This window comes from Aedes albopictus, chromosome 1 (genome assembly GCF_035046485.1).
Source record: "Aedes albopictus strain Foshan chromosome 1, AalbF5, whole genome shotgun sequence".
NCBI classification, from domain to species: domain Eukaryota; kingdom Metazoa; phylum Arthropoda; class Insecta; order Diptera; family Culicidae; genus Aedes; species Aedes albopictus.
The window spans coordinates 299,110,285-299,132,255 of record NC_085136.1 but is presented as its reverse complement, the minus strand read 5'-3'; the positions used below and the strand labels follow the sequence as shown (position 1 = coordinate 299,132,255).

The 21,971-nt window shown below is 41.7% G+C and overlaps 1 protein-coding gene across 4 annotated transcripts in view; it reads left to right on the top strand.

The window, feature by feature from the left end:
* Nucleotides 1–7,415, top strand: part of LOC109409079 (putative aminopeptidase W07G4.4) — a 64,938-nt gene extending 57,523 nt beyond the window's left edge. For all 4 annotated transcript variants that reach the window (XM_029857838.2, XM_029857840.2, XM_062847044.1 and 1 more), the window contains exons 3-4: nt 5,456–6,824; nt 6,994–7,415. In XM_029857838.2, coding sequence (XP_029713698.2) covers nt 5,456–6,824; nt 6,994–7,164 — 1,540 coding nt within the window. In that variant the 3' untranslated portion in view covers nt 7,165–7,415. The remainder of the gene's footprint in view (nt 1–5,455; nt 6,825–6,993) is intronic.
* The last annotated feature ends 14,556 nt before the right edge of the window (nt 7,416–21,971 follow it).

The following is a 21,971-nucleotide window of genomic DNA, read 5'->3' as shown; positions in this document are numbered from 1 at the left end:
AACGGGCGGCTCAGAAAATCCACCGCAGTGCGATAATTTATTGTTTGTTTACAACTTGGCATACTCGATTTATAACGTTCTCGGCGGAGTTTGTATAAACCTACATCAAGAACGTTATAAACCTAAGTACTCTGGAGTAATACTTCTTACCCTTGTTTAAGTTGGAATAAATTTAAGACGTTCTTGATGGAGGCCAATCAGGCTGCATTGAGAACGCTATAAATCCAGGTATTCTTGAGTTATGCTTGTAACTCTGGCATGAGTTGAAAGAAATTTAAGACGATCTTATGGTGATGTTGATTAAAACCATCGATAATGGACCGACCACCGGCCCAGATTTCAATGGAAGCCATGTTGAGAAAACTCACGAACAATGTTCTCACGACCAGGAATAATATTTTTGAATATTTTATTAGTGCATTATAATGGAAGCGCGTTGCAATTTTTGGAAGTATCTTGCAACATACACGGAGAAAAATAAATAGTAAACACAACAAAATTCCAGTTTGTTTTAACCGGAATCTCGTTTTAAAATGAGCACAAACGCTATATTGGTTTGATTTGACTATCCTCGGTAATTAAAACAAACTAAAATTGGTTGTTGTTAAATCGTTGCCTTAGCGGGTACAATCTACAAACATCCGTTTGGAATTACCTCTGTGTTTGTTGTTTCATTATGACAGCAGTGCTTTTTGGTAGTTGTTTCAACTGGCACCCAAGGTTTGTTTCAAACAATTTTCAGTTTGAAACAAACATTATAGTTAGTTATATTTACAAACCAAACGTTTAAAACTACCGCAATGTTTATTGATTTATTTTTCTTTTCTTTTTTGTTATTGAATGTACATTATAATTGTTGAATTGAAATTTGTTTATTGAATATGAAGATTGTTAAGATAGATACATATGCATATGGAATTATAAAACGTCACATCCAAAGAGTTTGTTTGCCGCTCCAACAAGAGAACCTTTTCGAGCGGTATTTCTCCAACGTTCTCAAAACAAAACAGAACCTCATCATCGTTCAGCCTTCGGAAGAAAGCGACCTCCGTTAGAAGAAAAGGCTGCGGCCTAATGGCGTAATGGTCCATTGTCCCCTTGTTTCCTGGGGAAGGATGGTTCCTCTAACTTGCAAATCCCTTATGGCTTCTGGTGAATTTTGAGTTTAAGTATCGGACATTGCTGCCGGGGCAATTATTTAGGCGCCAACACGGAGAAAAATAAATAGTAAACACAACAAAATTCCAGTTTGTTTTAACCGGAATCTCGTTTTAAAATGAGCACAAACGCTATATTGGTTTGATTTGACTATCCTCGGTAATTAAAACAAACTAAAATTGGTTGTTCTTAAATCGTTGCCTTAGCGGGTACAATCTACAAACATCCGTTTGGAATTACCTCTGTGTTTGTTGTTTCATTATGACAGCAGTGCTTTTTGGTAGTTGTTTCAACTGGCACCCAAGGTTTGTTTCAAACAATTTTCAGTTTGAAACAAACATTATAGTTAGTTATATTTACAAACCAAACGTTTAAAACTACCGCAATGTTTATTGATTTATTTTTCTTTTCTTTTTTGTTATTGAATGTACATTATAATTGTTGAATTGAAATTTGTTTATTGAATATGAAGATTGTTAAGATAGATACATATGCATATGGAATTATAAAACGTCACATCCAAAGAGTTTGTTTGCCGCTCCAACAAGAGAACCTTTTCGAGCGGTATTTCTCCAACGTTCTCAAAACAAAACAGAACCTCATCATCGTTCAGCCTTCGGAAGAAAGCGACCTCCGTTAGAAGAAAAGGCTGCGGCCTAATGGCGTAATGGTCCATTGTCCCCTTGTTTCCTGGGGAAGGATGGTTCCTCTAACTTGCAAATCCCTTATGGCTTCTGGTGAATTTTGAGTTTAAGTATCGGACATTGCTGCCGGGGCAATTATTTAGGCGCCAACTAGTCGTTCTCCTCTACCGCACATTATAATCTAAGAAAGGTTCAAATAAATACAAAATAATTTGTCTGTTTACAGGCCACTAGCAGAATCTTATCTCGAACACTACGATTTGAAGAACGAACGTAAATTAATTTGATATGTTAGTCAATATGTATCATTGGAAGAATAAATTAACTTCCGGAGAAAAACTCAGACAACTTACAATGTTTCGATCTCGGTTTTGATTGAGTCAAAATTTGGTGCACATTAAAGAAAACGCAGGTGCCGAAACTGAGCTGTTGAACAAACCATACCTTTAGTTTGTTTTGTCAGGTTTCAAACTAAATTGTTGGTTGTTTCCTCTCCAAACAAAATATCGGTTAAAAATAACTGCCCAATTTGTTGAAATAACTCCGGACCAACAATTGAAAAGGCCTCAACAACATTGCGTAAACAAACACGTTTCTGTCGACTTAGGGCCTTCTGGGATCCACCCACGCATCTCACCACCATTAACAGAAAGCTTGATGTTTGCGCTTTCTGTTAGTGGTGGTGAGGTACCTACTTCATATCAAAGGAAACAACCCGTTTATTAGTAAACTCAAACCGTACCTTTGGTAGAAATTACAAAGTTTTCGATTTAAGTCAACCAATTTGGTAGTTGTTTTTCTGTATTACATGGTAGTAGAAACAACTGATAATCCGGTTTGTTTCAAATTGCATTCGTGGATCGAAAACAACAAAAGTTCATTTCAAAACAACTATTTCTCCAGTTTATAATTCAACAAACGTATTAGTTGAATCAAACTGGATTGATTTTTCTCCGTGAACTAGTCGTTCTCCTCTACCGCACATTATAATCTAAGAAAGGTTCAAATAAATACAAAATAATTTGTCTGTTTACAGGCCACTAGCAGAATCTTATCTCGAACACTACGATTTGAAGAACGAACGTAAATTAATTTGATATGTTAGTCAATATGTATCATTGGAAGAATAAATTAACTTCCGGAGAAAAACTCAGACAACTTACAATGTTTCGATCTCGGTTTTGATTGAGTCAAAATTTGGTGCACATTAAAGAAAACGCAGGTGCCGAAACTGAGCTGTTGAACAAACCATACCTTTAGTTTGTTTTGTCAGGTTTCAAACTAAATTGTTGGTTGTTTCCTCTCCAAACAAAATATCGGTTAAAAATAACTGCCCAATTTGTTGAAATAACTCCGGACCAACAATTGAAAAGGCCTCAACAACATTGCGTAAACAAACACGTTTCTGTCGACTTAGGGCCTTCTGGGATCCACCCACGCATCTCACCACCATTAACAGAAAGCTTGATGTTTGCGCTTTCTGTTAGTGGTGGTGAGGTACCTACTTCATATCAAAGGAAACAACCCGTTTATTAGTAAACTCAAACCGTACCTTTGGTAGAAATTACAAAGTTTTCGATTTAAGTCAACCAATTTGGTAGTTGTTTTTCTGTATTACATGGTAGTAGAAACAACTGATAATCCGGTTTGTTTCAAATTGCATTCGTGGATCGAAAACAACAAAAGTTCATTTCAAAACAACTATTTCTCCAGTTTATAATTCAACAAACGTATTAGTTGAATCAAACTGGATTGATTTTTCTCCGTGTATATACGATGAATTTTGCTTGGCATTTGGCATCCTTGTTACACCACGGAAATATTTCCAATTTGTGTGATAAATTAATCCAGATTACAATAATGTGTCATTTTCATTGTGTGTTTTTTTTTTTTGTCAATTTAATTCACCAAACTTTTCTGTCGACATAAAAGCTGCAACAGCAACAACACTGACAAATTTATTATCGTTTTATCGTGCACTTGAAGAGTTCTACAAGGAGAGATCAATTCGCCTTGAGGACAACTTGGAAGTACAACAAGTTTTAAGAGAAATTTAAAAACAACTCTTCAAGAGCATCTTAGGATGGGCCCCTTCGGTCTTATGGCGGGTTTATGATTGAGTTGATGTCGTTTTGCAGAGCAATTTGGTTTATGCATGGTTTTAAAGAATAGGTGTTGAAGAATACTTCAAAAGCATTATAAAAATAATTTTGTTACTTGGGAAAGGAACCCCTGGAGGAGTTCGTGGATGAACTCTTTAGGGAATCTCTGAAGGAATTTCTGGATAAATCTGATTAAAACCACGGAGGGATCACAGCAGGTTCTTTTAAAGGAGTCCTTGTAAGAATTTCAGGAGGAATCCCTGAACGAATTTTTGGAATAATCCTTTAGGAATTCTGAAAGAACTCCTTAAGGAAGAAAAGAAATATCTGAATAAAATCTTAGAGAAATCCTTGAATTTTCTGAAGGAACACCTGGGGGAGTGCCTGAAGAAAATACCAGAGGACTCCTTGAAGGATATTCTAGAAGGAGTTTATATCGAACTTCTATGAAAATAGCTTTGTAATTAGTTGCTTCTGTTATTCAGATTATAGGTTTCTTAGGCGCTGTCCATAACTACGTAGACTCATGTTTGGTCATCTCAGACCCTCCTCCCCCCTCGTAGACTTTTTTCCATACAACATTTTCAAAATTTGTATGAAGCGTAGACTTTGGGCAGACCCCGCCCCCTGTCCCACCTAAGAGTCTACGTAGCTTATGGACAGGTCCTTAGTATTTAGGCCATTTCTGAGGGGTTGTTCATAAACCACGTAGACCAAAATTTGGCCATATTAGACCTCCCTTCTCCCTCCCTCAAAGAAGTCTACGTGGTTTATGAATGGGCCTAATGCTGTCATTTTATATTGAAAAAATGTTACGTCTGTTTGTCCGTCCACAACCAACGACCGGATTCAATTCTTGGTCAGTTCATGACATTTTTACACTACTTTTTTTATTTTTCAATTACTTAACCTAATTTACAGCTCTATTGTCCACTAGGGCACTGCGTGAGCGATTCCAATTGGAAGCTGTACATACACTTTGTACAGCGCCTAAATGTATTCTATTCTAATTGTACTACATCGAACTGGTTGCCGTTGCGCTGCTTTCACTTTCTACCCTATCATGGTAGAATGATGAGCACGAGGATGTTGATGTGTGGCTGTTGGTTGTTCCTGTTTCCAGTCCGATTGGGGGTCCATTATGGGTTGCCGTTCGCCGATGTCCAAGTATCCGGGTTCATTTGAGCCATGGGCTCTGAAGAGAGTCAGTGTCAGCTGCTCTCAGGGGGAAAGAGCAACTGACGAAAGTGCCGGGGTTGGGATCGAACTTTATGCTTATGAAGCAAACGTGTAGCCACTACGCCACGGGCCCCGGCACTTTAACACTACCTTAAACATATAGTATTTTCATGTCTGCCAAATCCATGCAAACTAGTTATTGACAGAGAAACTGACAGTGTTAAAAGAATACTAAGCCGATAAGTCGACTTTGTCCCGGTTAGGACAAGAGATAATGTCAAAAAATGGGTATCTCAAACCAACCTTGAACATGAACACCACTCGCTATTACAGATTATACATTCCAACCTCTTTTCTCGCCATCTTTTGCAGATTCCTGCCGTGTAAGGTCCTACAGCCGCTGACGTCATTCGATCGTGGCTACCTCAAGGACAACCACTACGATACGGTTTGCGTGATCGATGGCAGCCAGGTTCCGACCGAACTGGCCAATTGCTTCGCTGCCCGCAAATCGATCGACGAGGCTTTCGACAGCGAAACGTGCTGCTTCAAGTCGGATGCTTTGGACTGCCGCGTGGTCTACGCTCCCGTGGGTAAGTTGACCGATTTCGATGACGTTCGTCGGTACAGTGAGGCCGCCGGGAAGGCTCTGGATCGTGCTATCAAGGCCGGAGCTAAGCAGCCGGTTTTGGTAGTTCCAAGCAGTAAGGATTTTTCGGAGGCTGATTTGGTGTCGGTTCTGGGAGCGTTGGCGAAGCTATATGTCCCGCTGCAACTACGTGAGGATGTGCCGGAAAAACGGCAGCGATTTGTACAGATTGGTTTCTTCCATCCTGATAAGGCAAAGCTGGAATTAATTGTGAAGGAAGCTAAAGCTTTCGAAGCAGGTCTTTTTGTTGCTCGTGACATCGGTGGAGGTGATCCGGAGCGCATGGCTCCTCCTCGAGTGGAACAATATGTCAGCGATGGAGTCTACAATAGCAAACTCATCGTCAGCTCTGTAATTTCCGATCACAACGTGTTGGTTAAGGAATATCCACTGTTTGCCGCAGTCAATCGAGCGGCCGTTAGTGTTCCCCGTCATCAGGGACGGTTGATCTTCTTGGAGTATAAATCGGGCAGTAACCCGACGAAGACTCTGATTTTGGTAGGAAAGGGAGTTACTTACGATACCGGTGGTGCCGATATCAAGGCTGGAGGTGTGATGGCCGGTATGAGCCGAGACAAGTGCGGAGCGGCCGCCGTGGCCGGATTCATGAAAGTGGTGGAGCAGATGCAGCCGCAGGACGTGCATGTGATTGGCGTTATGTGCATGGTTCGTAACTCCGTCGGTGAGGAATGTTACGTGTCGGATGAAATGATCACATCCAGAGCGGGAGTGCGGGTTCGCGTGGGGAATACCGATGCCGAAGGGCGTATGGCCATGGCCGATGCGTTGTGCCAGATGAAGGAGCGAGTCATCGCCGAGAAAATGCCGGATGCCCATCTGTTCACGATCGCAACCCTGACGGGGCATGCCGTGCTAGCTGTTGGCAATCATTCGATTGTGATGGACAATGGACCGGCCCGGGCTTCCGGCCATGGACAACTGTTGCAGGAGGAAGGCGAGAAAATTGGAGATCCGTTTGAGATTTCCATTCTTCGCAAGGAGGACTTCGAAATGCACTCGGGCAAGTGCTACGGAGAGGACGTGCTGCAGGCCAACAATCTTCCATCGAGCCGTACTTGTCGAGGACATCAGGTGAGATATTTTTCAATACCAGCTGTTGCTCATTGACTATTAGCAATAATTTGCCCTTCAAAATTATGCATCCGTTAAAATTTGTTAAGCAATTTTTAATTAGGCAAAATTATGTAATTATTTCGTGCTTTTACCCTGTTATACTATTTACAACCTTCACTATCCACAGAGTCCTGCCGCATTTATGATGCTCTCCACCGGTCTGGACAAGCATGGTCTCAAGTCGGAGCGTCCGATCAAATATTCGCATCTCGATATCGCCGGCAGTGCCGGTGACATCCCGGATCCACCGACTGGCGCACCGATCCTGGCCCTGGCCCGTGCTCACCTTCTGCGTTGAAGTGTAATCCCCGGTGCCCACATCACATGTATGTAACACTATATTCATCACGTAAGTAGCGAATCCCTCAAGTTACGCTGAGGTACGCATGCAGTGGTTACTTGTCAACTTACCCTGTCGCTTGCTAGCGCGCGACGTAAAAAATCCAGTTATACCTATGTTGTACTTATTAAGCAAAGCGAAAAATGCGAAGCAAAGTGATCGTCATCACAGTAGTAGTAATAAAGAGAGCACTTTTGTTTTACATCGAACCAGGAACTTCGCACTTCATACGATCCGAACTCCAACTTGCGAGGGTTGAACGAACTCTCGGCGGAACTCCCCGCCGCTCTGATGAAGAAACAGAAGCTGACGCGGTTACAACAGCCACTATCCACCACCACCACCGCCACCAGCATCACACCTCCTAGGTTCAGGGAAAGAGTGCATTGAACTTCAAACGTTCACCGGTGGTGCTGCTGGCCTGGCCTGGCACACCACTACCGGAGCACCACCGGGGAGTGCCGTTTGGTGTTTACTAATGCAAAGAGAAAGAGCCACTTTCACCGGCAGCAGCAGCAGCAGCATCAATCTGCTTTATTTCCGCTACACACAATCTTTTATTTTGCCCGCTTTTTTTCGAGCAGTTTCAGTCTGCACGAATTGCCTACTAGTCGTCGGGTGGCTCCAGTCATCATTTCGCCGAGCACGATGTTGCTGCTATTGGGTAAAGTTTGGTAATGCACATTGGTTGGGGTCTACATGAGGTAGTGGACAAAAATCTAAAAAAAATAACAAATTGCTACATTTTAGCTAAAACCTCCTTTGCTTTTGATCATAAGGTTTGTCGAAACTAAAGTGCAAATGCATCAATGCATATTCTCCTATACTTCTATGCTTTCTACTTCCTGTGCTATACGTACTTCACGGGTGACTTCTTACGAGAAGAGCCTATACCAATTAATTTCCCGATGGCTTCAGGAATACTTGTATTGCAAACAAAGCTTCTAGAACATTTTTTGTGATATTCTTCGGAGAAGTTTACACTACCCGTCATAAGTACGGACTCACAAAAAGTATTGCAACAATATTGCATCACCCTGACTCACCTCGATATCTCCAAAACCTGAGGACTTACAAAGATGCTGTCTTCAGGAAAGTTATTCAGAAGACCAAAAGCAACAACTTTTCTGAAGGCGGCATTTTTGTAGGTGTTCTGGTTTTAGAGATATCGAGGTGAGTCAGGGTGATGCAATATTGTTGCAATACTTTATGTGAGTCCGTACTTATGACGGGTAGTGTAGGTGTTAATTTTTGCAAAATTGCAAATTTCCTCAGTCAATATGAAAGCAATCTACAGATAATTTGAGGTAATTGACGTTTGAAAGTTAACAATTATCAAACATTTTGATGCTGTATGAAATCAGGCAAAAGCAAAAATGTTGGTCAAAAACAATATCCACCCATTGTGCACTGTAACGGAGCTGTTGCGGTTTGGTAGGAGGGCTGCGCCGCGAGGGTCCCAGGAATCATCGCAAGCAAGTTTGCGTGGTTTGACTTCCTCGTGGTGGTGGGCAGCCTATCCAGCGCGCGCGGCGCGGTGGGCAGGAGGAAATCAAAAGTTATTTTCGTGCGCTAACGGAACCGTTGTTCGATTTCTTCCGCTGCTATATAATGGGTGCATTTATTACATCAATCCCACACGAATGGAACCACAAAATGAACCTCGGAATTGCAGTACACCTTGTCCTTTTTTTACGTCCATGCATGACTTAGCGACAAAAAATTCTGCCGCCAAGAAAATGAGCAAACTCAACAATTTTATATTTTTTTAAAGCATCTCCGTGATTAGGAGAAGTGTACAAAAATATAAAAATGTCTATTTGAATTATTATTTCGGCAGTAGAATTTTATTTCGCTAAGCCAATAGTGGACGTAAAATGAGGTTTAGGTGTAATAGAAAAAGCGCATAGACCTTCGATGGTGATTATCATCAGCGATCGTACCGCGCGTGTTGAACCGCGCACCTCCGGCCGTTGTGCTGTGGGATGATGAGAACGAAACTCCGTGCGGGATGGGAAAAGTACAAAGATCACGCTTTCTATCTCCGTTAGTTCTTGGGGGTCGGTTGGGACAGCAGGGAGGATCCGCTATATGAGAAATCGACGTCAGCAGCAGCGGTTCTTTGTGTAGTTCCCCATCTGAGAACCGTTAGTGGCGTGGCGTGGTGGGTTCCATCAGCTGACGGCTTTCCCCGTTCTGTGGCAAGCAAGAGCGCGGTCAGGGCTGCGAAAAGTGGTGGTGCTGAAGAGACGGGATCAAGAACAGCACGTTCACAATGCGGAAGTGTAATGTTCTTGTGGCACTGTAACTTAAACCGAGCGCGATGCAGCCGGACCGAAGTGCAGTGCATCGACTCGCGAGGCCAATGATCTGGGTGGGAAAACGAAAACGGGCTCAATGATGTAACGAGCACCAGATTAATGCAATTATTGTCTGTAATGATGGAACGGGAACGTTGAAATTGAGGAAATTTACACCCAGAACATTGAACCCCACATGTTTGTTGGTAACGTCGACGTTTAGAAGTCCGGTTTTTGTGATGAATTTTGATTTATGTACCGTCATTGGGGGTGAGAATGGGTCAAAAAATGATACTCAAAGAATGTTTGTTAAATAACAAGTACAATTGAAGCCGGAATAACTTTTTATTAGGTATGCATACTCTTCAATGTGGTAATGACAGTTTAGCAAGAAATTATCACATTATATGAATTGCTTACTAAACTACAAATGATTGAAAATTGACCCAATCTCATCCCTTAGAGGGGGTGAGAATGGGTCAACGTATTCGAAATCGTCTATCTCAGAATATAAGTTAATTTTATTGATCATATCTAGCAAACATTCTTAAAATGCAATGTAATCATGACGAATAAAAACTTAGGTAATTTTGAAAGATGATTAATCCACCTAAAAGGGTCAATACAACCGAAAAAATGGTTGAAATTTGATAAAATAACGTTTGTATGTTGTATCGCCATTTTTAGCCACTAGGGGTAGGCGGGGCAATATGGACACCCTAAGGTTTTTCCCAACTTTACCTGGCTGATGTCAAAAAAGTTTAGTTTTTTGATACATGTATCCTTTTAAGCCTTTGAAGCCGGAATTTTTACAAGCGTTATTATGGGGTTTTTTCTACGTATTTCTGTAGATTTGGTGCTAAATAGTATAAAAAAGGTAGAATATTATGCAGAATATTTTTTCCGGACATCCTAGGTCATCCAAACTGTTCTTGAGTTTAGAAGTCTACGGGTGTAACGGTAACTTCTTTCATTATACAAAGCTTCAATTTGTAATCTATCATGTCTAGTAAGTCTTCAGAAAGTTCAATAGAGAGTATAAAAGAAGTCGGGTTATCCTAGGTCATCCAAACTGATCTTGAGTTAGACTCTAAAGTCTACGGGTGTAATGGCAACTTCTGTCATTATATAAAGTTTTCATTTGTAATCTATCATGCCCAGTAAGTCTTCTGAAAGTTCAATTGAGAGTATAAGATCAGTCGAGTTATCCTAGGTCATCCAAACTGTTCTTGAATTTAGGTCCGAAAGTCTACAGGTGTAACGGTTACTTCTTTCATTACACAAAGCTACGATTTGTGATCTATCATGTCCAGTAAGTCTTCTGGAAGTTCAATAGACAGTATCTGCTCAGTCGGGATATCCTAGGTCATCCAAACTGTTCTTGAGTTTAGATCCTAAAGTCTACGAGTGTAACGGTAGCTTCTTTCATCATGCAAAGCTATGATTTGTAATCTATCGTGTCCAGTAAGTCTTCTGAAAGTTCAATAGAGAGTATTACATCAGTCGGGATATCCTAGGTCATCAAAACTGTTCTTGAGTTTAGATCCTATAGTCTACGGGCGCAATGGTAGCTTCTTTCATTATACAAAGCTTTGGTTTGTAATCTATCATGTCCAGTAAGTCTTCTGGAAGTTCAATAGGCAGTATCAGCTCAGTCGAGATATCCTAGGTCATTCAAATTGTTCTTGAGTTTAGATCCTAAAGTCTACGGGTGTAACGATAACTTCTTTCATTATACAAAGCTACGATTTATAATCTATCATATAATATGGAAATGATGAACGGATACTCGTTGCGCTGCATGTGATAAGTACATATGTAAGCGTTGTTTTTACGATTTTCATAAAAAAAACTAGAGTAAGTCTTAGAGTTGTTAAACTTTTACAATTATATTTAATGTAAAACATACATTCTTCAATTGATTTTTTAATGTTTCACTGTAAGAATACACAAAAAAATGATGCCCATACACACTCCTAAAGATAAACTACCATGATCTGGCTGTGTTATGTATACGACATTGGAAATGTTGGAACATTTTCGAATATGATTTCTTCACTTGACCATTGCTTGAATTTCTCATCCAATATGTTGAATTGATAGTTATTTCAGGTAAGTCTGCTTGACATCATTATAGTATATTGACAAGCCTTTTGATATTCCAACATGCAATCTAGTTGATTGTGTCCCATAATGTTTACAGTGAAAACAGCTAATGTTACGGTTGTATATCTTGAGAACTGAGCTGAAAGTTATTTGGACAACTTATAATATCCCAAAAGTAATCGATTTTACCTGACAAAATGGTTCAGTGTACATTGTTGATTATTGAACGTTTTTCAACCCATTGTAAAATTCATTTACCATAATTGTAGACTTGAAGCTCTGAACTCCAAATTACTGACCGAGCACCAAACCATGAACTTGTCCAAATTGGCTGATGTGGAATGTGGAATTATCACAAAAATTATCATGAAGTAACCCTTGAGAGTTTAGAGGTTCAGAGATCCTATTTGGTAGTATAATGTTACTATCTCAAACAAAATCACCGCGATTGATTATGAAACTTTACTCAGTTTAACAGCTATGGCTATTGTTACGAGTGTAGACCTGAAGTTCTGAACTCCTGGGTTCTGAAGTTTGGCTGACCTGGAATATCCCTATAGTGTCTATAAATGACATTTGAGATTTCAAGAGCTTCACGGATCCCAGCACATTATGCAATACTATTTTTTATGACGAAAACACATAGAGTTATTCTTGTAGATTTGAAGGACTTCATTATAGAACATTTTGGACGACCGTGAATATCCGAAAGAGTTAAAATAAGCTAGTTGACTTCAGACTGCTCCAGTAATCGCGGTAGATTATGCAGCGTTACTCAGTATAACAGATATGGCTATTGTTACGAGTGTAGACCTGAAGCTCGGAATTCCAAGGTAGCTTGGCTAACCTGGGATATCCAGGGTATCTCTAAATGACATTGTAGATGTCAGGAGCTTCACGGATCACAGTAGGTTATGCAATGCTATTATTTGTGGCGAAAATACATAAAATTATTCTTGTAGATTTGAAGGACTTCACTCTAGGACAATTTGGAACACCTAAAACATCCCAGAATATAAAACATCTCTTGATATTCTTGACCAAGGGTCAATGAATACATATAAACGTAACCCATATCCAATTTCAGCTTTTAGAACAACTGGTATGTCAATTATTTCGTTTTTCCAAATTTCATGGTGTTCAGGATGTTCTAGGTTGTCAATGATGTCTCAAATACAAGTATTCCCATTTTTCCTTAATAGAGGACTCAATTTGCAACAACTTTGCCGAAGACAGTATTCTGTTTTGCTGAATGGGTGAATTTATACAGCCGTTTCTATGTTGGGGTCATATATGACCCCTCCGGCTCCAAAGGGTTAAAGTCTATTTAGCATCTATTGCATAAGAATGCTTACAAAGAAAAATGATTTATCCACTTCAAAAAATGTTATGAAAAATGTTAGTTTTTCATGACCGTCTTCAAGCATACGGGGCAGAATGGACACCCCCATGGGGCAATATGGACACCATGAGACTTTTACGAATTTCGTACATTATTTACACCTATAAAGTTATTTAATTACAAAACAACTATTATGGATAAATAATACGCCGAAGCAGTTTATTTTTGTTCAGTTAATTTAAATTCAGGCTGTTTTGGATAAAGCTTTGTTTTTGTCGGCATGTACAGCTGTGCCTAGAATAACTATTTTCCACTGATGTCGTTTTTTGACCAATTTGTTTCACCCTATGTCTACTAAAGTGAACATTTAACCGAAAATATACTGAAATCGAAGAATTTGGTTGGTTTGTGATTTAGGTTATATTTTTCCCTTGCCGCTTCTTTCGAAAAGGTGAGTGTCCATTTTGCCCCGGCAGCAGAAGATATTTCCAAACTTGATTTTTGATATAATAAAGAAGAAAATATAAACATGTTAAGCATGTAGACACAGCAAAACTACTAATCACTAAATCTTATTTTAGATGGTGTGAAAATTATAATTTCCATGTACAAAAAAATACGGAGGACGCAACTTTTTCATGTAAAATCAAGTATAATTTTAATTTCGAATGTTTCTTTCCTGAAACTACGTTTTAGACAAATGGACTATATTCTCCATTCATTAAAAGTTCAAAAAAGTTCGCATATTTCAATTCTTTTCGTAAAGGAAATTTCCTTGACTTCCTTGGGCATAGAGTATCTTCGTGCCTGCCACACGATACACACATGCAAAATGGTCATTGGCAGAGGAAGCTCTCAGTTAATAACTGTGGAAGTGCTCATAGAACACTAAGCTGAGAAGCAGGCTTTGTCCCACTGAGGACGTTACGCCAAGCAGAGGAGGAGGATATTTCAAAATATTGAGGGTGTCCATTCTGCCCCGGGTGTCCATATTGCCCCGCCTACCCCTATCCTAGGGCTGGCGATGAGGAGAGGGTCACCGATGTGGAACTTGCGGGGGTAGCTAAGTCCCTTAGCGTAGGTAAGGCCCCAGGTCCGGACGGAGTTCCGAACCTGGCCTTAAAAGTAGCTATTGCAGAGGCTCCCGAGATGTTCAGGTCTGCTATGCAGAAATGCCTGGACGAGGGAGTTTTCCCAGAAGCTTGGAAGAGGCAGAGCCTGGTACTATTGCCAAAGGCGGGGAAACCACCCGGAGACCCGTCGGCATATAGACCAATATGCTTGATTGACACGGCGGGGAAGGTGCTCGAAAAGATCATCCTCAATAGAATGTTGCGGTTCACCGAGGGCGAAAATGGTCTTTCGAGTAACCAGTACGGCTTCCGGAAGGGGAGGTCCACCGTAGACGCTATCTTGTCGGTTACAAAAACCGCCGAGAAAGCACTCGAGCCTAAGAGGAGGGGAATTCGCTTTTGCGCGGTAGTGACTCTGGATGTAAGGAATGCGTTTAATAGCGCCAGCTGGTCTGCTATTGCCGATGCGCTCTTGCGTCTGGGGATACCGGAGTACCTGTACAAGATTCTCGGAAGTTACTTTCAGAATCGTGTACTAGTCTACGACACGGAGGTGGGTCGGAAGTGCTTTCACATAACCTCAGGAGTCCCGCAAGGTTCCATCCTGGGTCCGGTGTTATGGAATGTCATGTACGACGAGGTGTTGAGGTTAGAGTATCCAGTGGGAGTGGTGATTGTCGGATTTGCCGACGACATTACGCTCGAAGTCTACGGTGAAACGATCGAGGAGGTAAAGTTGACTACCAACCACTCGATCAAGGTTGTGGAGGCGTGGATGCGGTCCAGGAAACTGGAGCTGGCTCACCACAAGACAGAGGTGACGGTTGTTAACAACCTGAAGTCGGAGCAGCAGACGGAGATCAGTGTAGGAGACTGTACTATCCTGTCAAAGCGCTCCGTCAAACACTTGGGCGTGATGATCGACGATAAGCTTACCTTCGGTAGCCACGTCGATTATGCCTGTAAAAGAGCCTCCACAGCTATTGCGGCACTGTCCCGGATGATGTCCAATAGCTCTGCGGTGTACGCCAGTAAGCGCAAGCTTCTGGCTAGTGTTGCTACATCCATACTTAGGTATGGCGGCCCGGCGTGGGGCACCGCGCTAAGTACTAAATGCTACCGACGGAAGCTGGAAAGTACTTACAGGCTTATGTGCCTGAGGGTTGCGAGCGCGTACCGTACCGTGTCACACGACGCTCTCTGCGTCATTACTGGTATGGTGCCTATCAGCATTCTTATCAGTGAGGACATGGAGTGCTTCGAAATGCGCGGCACAAGAGGCATACGCAGGACTGTCAGGATGGCCTCTATGGTCAAATGGCAGCGCGCGTGGGACAGTTCCACCAAAGGAAGGTGGACCTATAGGTTGATACCGAGGGTAGATAGTTGGATTAATAGGCGCCATGGGGAAGTCACATTCCACCTGACACAGGTCCTTACAGGTCATGGTTGCTTCCGACAGTATCTACACCGTTTCGGGCATGCGGATTCTCCCGAATGCCCAGTGTGCAATGGTTTACAGGAAACGGCGGAACACGTTTTGTTCGTGTGCCCGCGTTTTCGCACAATGCGTGACCGCATGCTTGCCACATGCGGGGAAGACACAACTCCGGACAACTTGGTCCAGAGGATGTGTAGGGATGAGTTTGGCTGGAACGCCGTTTCAACGGCTATTACCCACATCGTCTGGGAGCTACAGAGGAGGTGGCGCGTGGACTCGGAGAATGGCTAGTCCAGATGCAGTACAAGAGGTGGTCCAGGGGTTCGAAGTCGGCTTCGTAGGTCATACCGGTGCCCTGCGGTCGAGATCGACCCTTACAACGATTAAGTGGCCGCGGAGAGGAAGTCCCGGTAGCGGTTCTGTCGTGGCGTCGGTCTACTGGGTTGGATCCGAGCCCGCGGTTGGAAAGGGGTCCCCGGCAAGGGTCGGGGTAGGTGAGATCCTGCTGTCTGCAACCTACGGGTGCATCTGATAGGGCCTGAAGGGTAGTGATACCCTTCCTTGCGGGCAGGTCAGATCGGGTTGCACGTGGGCATCAGTTCTTGATGCCCGCTCAGCAGTAGGGCGCGGGCGGGGTTGACCCTGCCCGCCTTCCGAGGACAAAGGGAGTGGCGAGGACCACTCGGGAAACTGGCTAAGCGCCAGCATGCTACCGTGATGGACTCTCCAAAGCGAGTCATCGATGTTCGTTGCTGCAGGCTACGCAGCTAACCTTGTGGGTGCGATGTGCACTAGCCCCTCTCTGAAGCAATACCTTCTTGGTGGTTCCGGAGAGACGTAGGGTTTGGCGACCATAGGAATGGTTTAGTGGGTACGAGGAGAGAGTAGTCCTGGATTTTACTTTTGTTGTAGAAGACGGCCTGTCAGACCTACACTACCCTAACCTTCTGTTAGGGTGTCTGTTGAGCAGATTATCCCCCTATGGTTTAGAAGGAAAAAAAAAAAAAAAAAAAAAAAAAAGGACCCCTATCCTAGTAAATCCTAGTAAAGTAATGTTTCAACCGGGGGGAGGATTACAATGAGGGAGGGGCGCATTGAAAGATTGATTGAAAAAAAAACATGATATTTTTAGTGTACTGCATAAGAAATGTTTAACCAAACCCTCCGCTATAAACTCTTATGATCATTGGCCTCTATACTGCCAAAGCAAATCACCCCATCTCAAGATAGAGGGTCGTTTAAATATTATGTTACACAACATTTCACATTATTAGACCCTCTCTCGCAATAACATTTAAACGGATTTTTTAATAAACTTTGTATGAGTTCTTGTAGACTTATTCTTCTGTCCAAACGCATGGGTTTATTGTTATAAATCAGTGGTCCTCAGGCTTACTGTCTATGCGGGCCACAATTGAATTTTACAAGAAGGCTGCGGGCCGCAAGGCATTTAAGAATTTATTCTGATTAAATTTTAATAGAGTTTCAGGATTTAACTTCGACATACAAGTCATCCTCTGTATGCTACAGAATAATGTTTCAGAGTCAAAATGAAACAGACATAGGGTCTGGGACCATTTGGGCAGGAGCACCTATTTTGGGCACTTGCTGCTATAACTCAGTCAATTTTGAACCGATTGACTTGATTTTTGAGACACGATCAGATACGCACCGTATCTAGCCATGTTCAAAAATTTGAGTTAATCGGTCTGAAATTGTCTACGTTATAGCAGCAAGTGCCCAAAATAGGTGCTCGTGCCCAAATGGTCCCAGACCCTAATTATTTTGCAGATGAAAATGTTATGTTTACTAAGGTACACCGGGGCAAGTTGAAACGGGTGGGGCAAGATGAAACACGAAGTTTTGAAATAGATTTCAATACAATTTGGAAATTTGTCCTTCGCTAAAAGATTGTTTGAATAAAAAACTATGTGTTATGGCGATCAAACTGTTTATCATCATTACAAAACATCATGTTAAACGTATGAACACTCCCGCTTGCCACTTCTTCGACATATTTTCGAAGATAAGCGTGCTTTTATGAAGATACGGTAAACATGGCATCACTCTAACGTCAAATGGGGACTGAATAACAAGTTGAATTTTTAGTTAAGGTTATGTGTACTCGATAACTTGCTTGACCCAATCTCACCCCCATTCTTAATATTTAGACATTGGGTCAAAAATATTGAATTTTTAAATAAAAAGAGCAAAGACAGTCATTTTTCATTGCATCAACCAGGTTATACCTACACTGCCGCAATTCTGCAAAGTGACGTAAGCGACATTGCTAGTTTTGGCCCATGTTTTGGTTATTATGCATGAAACTCTTGCTCATCCTCTAAGTTTCTTTCCATAGATGATAGATTACGACTAGATCTTGCATTCTAATACAGCAGGATTACCACAGTGTTATTTTTACCCCAGATATTATGTATACTTTACTAAAAAATATCGAAATTTTAAATGGCGCTTACGTCACTTTGCAGAATTACGGCAGTACAGCTAACCACTTATAATAAAATTTATGGTTAGGACACATTCTACCGTGACGTTACAACGTTTTGACGCCTTTTTGGGCAGATTTTTCACTATAACTCGTAAATTCGACCGTAAACCCTCAAAATTTGTTGCATATTCGGATTCCTTGAAAAATTTCCAATAAGTATGATCTGTTGAACAGTTAGTTTTCATTGGAAAAGTATGCGTAAAATGGGAATTAGTAGCGTGACGTTACAACGTTGTAACGTCACGCTACTAATTCCCATTTTTAACATACTTTTCCAATGAAAACTAACTGTTCAACAGATCATACTTATTGGAAGTTTTACAAGGAATCCGAATATGCAAAACTATTTGAGGGTTTACGGTCAAATTTACGAGCTATAGTGAAAAATCTGCTCAAAAAGGCGTCAACACGTTGTAACGTCACGGTAGAATGTGTCTTAGGTACTTGTGTGAAACATTACGATGGAGAAATTTTTTCAGGGTGATTCAGTAGTAGTTTCATCATATAAATTTAGCCACAAATTTAACAAAAAAGCATTATTGCTAAACATCTTATTAATATTATTAACATTTTTCAAATTGTTTGTTTCTTCGTTTTGACCCAATCTCACCCCCCAGACCCATTGTCACCCCCATCGACGGTATTATAATTTCGACACCAGTGGTAAAGTCAAATCAACACTGCTCCTCGACATCTTCTGCGACAATTCTCTACAGCTATCGTATATTCTTACAAAGTTTACTTACATATAATTCAAACACCTTACAAACTCAGAACATCAAACCTTCATTAGCGACTACTCCAACGACGTAATCGTCAAATTTCCGCGGATGAACGCCTCTGGTTGACCGCTTCTGCGCTCGTTGTTCTACTACCGTTTCTTCTTTGCATCCGTAGAATTCGTCTTTGGATTCTTCCGCTTCCCTTGGATTCACCTGCTCCTCCGGCAAGGGGCTTCCACGAGCCTTCCATTCTAATTGCACCTCCTGAACGAAAAAATCCAGGGAAAATGTCCGAATGTATTCCAGTAGGAATTCTAGGAAGAATCCCGAAGGGGTTCCATGAGCAATCCCCGGAGGAATTTCGTGAGGAATCCGAACGAATTTCAGGAGCAATCTCCGAAGAAATTCGAATAGGAATCATCAAAGAAACTCCAAGAGGAAATCCCGAAGGAATTCCTGGAGGAATCTCCGACGGAATATCAGTAGGAATCCTCGAAGAAATACTAGGAAGTCCAGGAAGAACCCTCGAAGAAATTACAGGAGAAATCCCTGCGGGAATCCCAAGAGAAACCACCGAAGGAATTCCGGGAGGAATCTTTGAAGGAATTCCAAGCGGAATCCTAGGTTTTTGAAGAGGAAACCCTATTGAAAGTCCAGCCGGAATCCCCGAAGAAATTCCAAAAGGAAACCCCGAAGAAACTCCAGGAGAATTCAAGCAGGAATATCTGAAGAAATTTGTAGAGAAATCACCAAAAGAATTCCCAGAGAAAACTGTACAGGAATTCCAGGAGGAATCTTCGAAGAAATCCCAGGACAAATTCTCGTAGAAAGTCCAGGGTGATCCTCGCAGGAATATCAGGAAGAATCCCTGAAACTTCAGGATGAATCCTGGAAGGAAGTCCAGGAGAAATCTCCGAAGGAACTCCAGGAGGAATCCCCGAAATAATTCCTACAAGAATCCCCGAAAGAATTCAAGGAGGAATCTCCGAAGGAATTCCAGAAGGAATTCCCGAAGTAATTCTAGGAGGAAACTCCGTAGGAATGCTAGGAAGAATCTACGAAGGAACTCCAGGAGGAATTCCCGAAGGAAGTCCAGTAGGAATCTCCGAAGGAAGCCTAGGGGAAAACCCTGAAAGAATTCTGGGAAGAATCTGTAAAGGAATTCTAAGCGGAAAAAATCGAAGGATTTTCAAGAGGAAACCCCGAAGAGGAATGCCCCAGGACATATCTGCGAAGGTATTCCAGGAGGTATCCCCCAAGGAATTCAAAGAGAAATCACCGAACGAACTCCAGGAGAAATTTCCGAAGGAATTCTAGGATAAATCACCGAAGGAATTCTAGATGGAAACCCCAAAGGATTTCCTGGAGGAATCCCTGAAGGAAATCCAGGAAAAATCTCCGAAGGCATACTAAAAGGAATCATCCAATACATTCCAGGAGGAAACCTCGAAGGAAAATTCAGGAGAAATGCACGACAGTATATCAGGAGAAATCTCGCGAAAGAATTCCAGGAGAAATCCCCGAAAGAATTCCATCAGGAATCCTCGAAAGTATTCAAGTAGGAATCTCCGAAGGAATTTCAGGAGAATCCCTGATGTAATTCTACGAGGAAACTCCGAAGGAAATTTTAGATGAATCTACGAAGGAACTGCAGGAGGAATCCCCGAAGGAAGTCCAGGAGGAATCCCCGTAGAAAGTCCAAGGGAAAACCCTGAAAGAATTCTGGGAAAATCTCCAAAGGAATTCTAAGCGGAATTATCGAAGAATTTTCAAAGGATTTCCAAGAGGAATCTCCCAGGACATATCTGCGAAGGAACTCTTGGAGGAATCCCCGATGGAATTCAAAGCGAAATCACCGAACGAAGTCCAGGACAAATTCCCGAAGGAATTCTACGAGAAATCACCGAAGGAATTCTAGATGGAAACCCCAAAGGATTTCCTGGAGGACTCCTGGAGGAATTTTATGGGGAATTCCTGAAGGAAATCCAGGAAAAATATCCGAAGGCATATTAAAAGGAATCATCCAATACATTCCAGGAGGAAACCTCGAAGCAAATTTCAAGAGAAATGCACGACAGAATATCAGGAGTAGTCCCGAGAAAGACTTCCAAGAGAAATCCCCGAAGGAATTTTAAATGAAATCCCAGATGGAATCCTAGGAGGAATCCCAAGGAATTCCAGAAGAAATACTCGAAAAAAATCCAGGTGGAATCCCCGAAGGGAGTTCAGAAAGAATCCCTGAAGGAAGTCAAGGAGGAATTCCATGAGGAATTTCCTAAGTAATTCTAGGAGGAATTGGCGATTAAAAGTAGAGGTTATGTCGTGAAAATTTGGAAATTTGGAAGGGAAATACCAGTTCCCCATCAGTTTAATCATCAATTTTTTGGTAAATTTATCGATAAAATGAATTTTTCTACCCCGATCCCACATTAAATTTTATCTGAAACGACTCAATGACTAAAATACGAAATGGGATTTCACTAAACTTAACCTAACTTTAGGAGGCCAATCGCCGAAGGAGTTTTAGGAGGAATCATCAAAGATATTCAATGAGGAAACCGCCAAGAAATTCCAGGAGAAATCCAACCCGGAATCTCAGAAGAAATCACCGAAATAGTTTCAGAAGGAGTCCTTGTAGAAAGTCTAGGAGGAAACCCCGAAAAAAAATCTAGGAAAAACCCTCGAAGGATTTTCAGTGGAATCTCCCAAAGGGAATCTTTCCAAATAGGGGGAAGGATTTGCAAGAGGTATCCTCGAAGGATTGCCAGGAGGGATCTCCGAAAGTATTCCGGGAGGAATTCCAGAAAGAAATCCTGGAAGAATTCTTGTAGACACTCCATGAAAGACCCCTCAAGAATATCCTGGAGATATGCCTGGTTATAATCCTAAGGAAATCATTGAAGTAACTCCTACAAGATACCCTGAAAGAACTCCTGTAGGAATTTTTGAATGAGCTTCTGGAGAAATCACTGATGTAAATCCTAGCGGCATCCGTGAGTCATCGTGGAAAAAGAACTCCAGGAGCGATCCCTGGCAGAATTCTTGGAAGAATCCCTAAGGGAACTTCTCGTGGAATCCTCTAAGGATATTCTGAAGGAATCTTAGAAGGAACTCTTTAATATAAATCATTGAATAAACTTCAGAATAAACGTTCTCACAGTCGTAGAGCTTCCTTCTTAGGAATCCCTGAATTCTCCTGGAGGTATACCCTTGGAGATATATCCTTGGATCCTTTAAGATTCTCTGTAGAAACTCCTAGAGAGATATCTGAA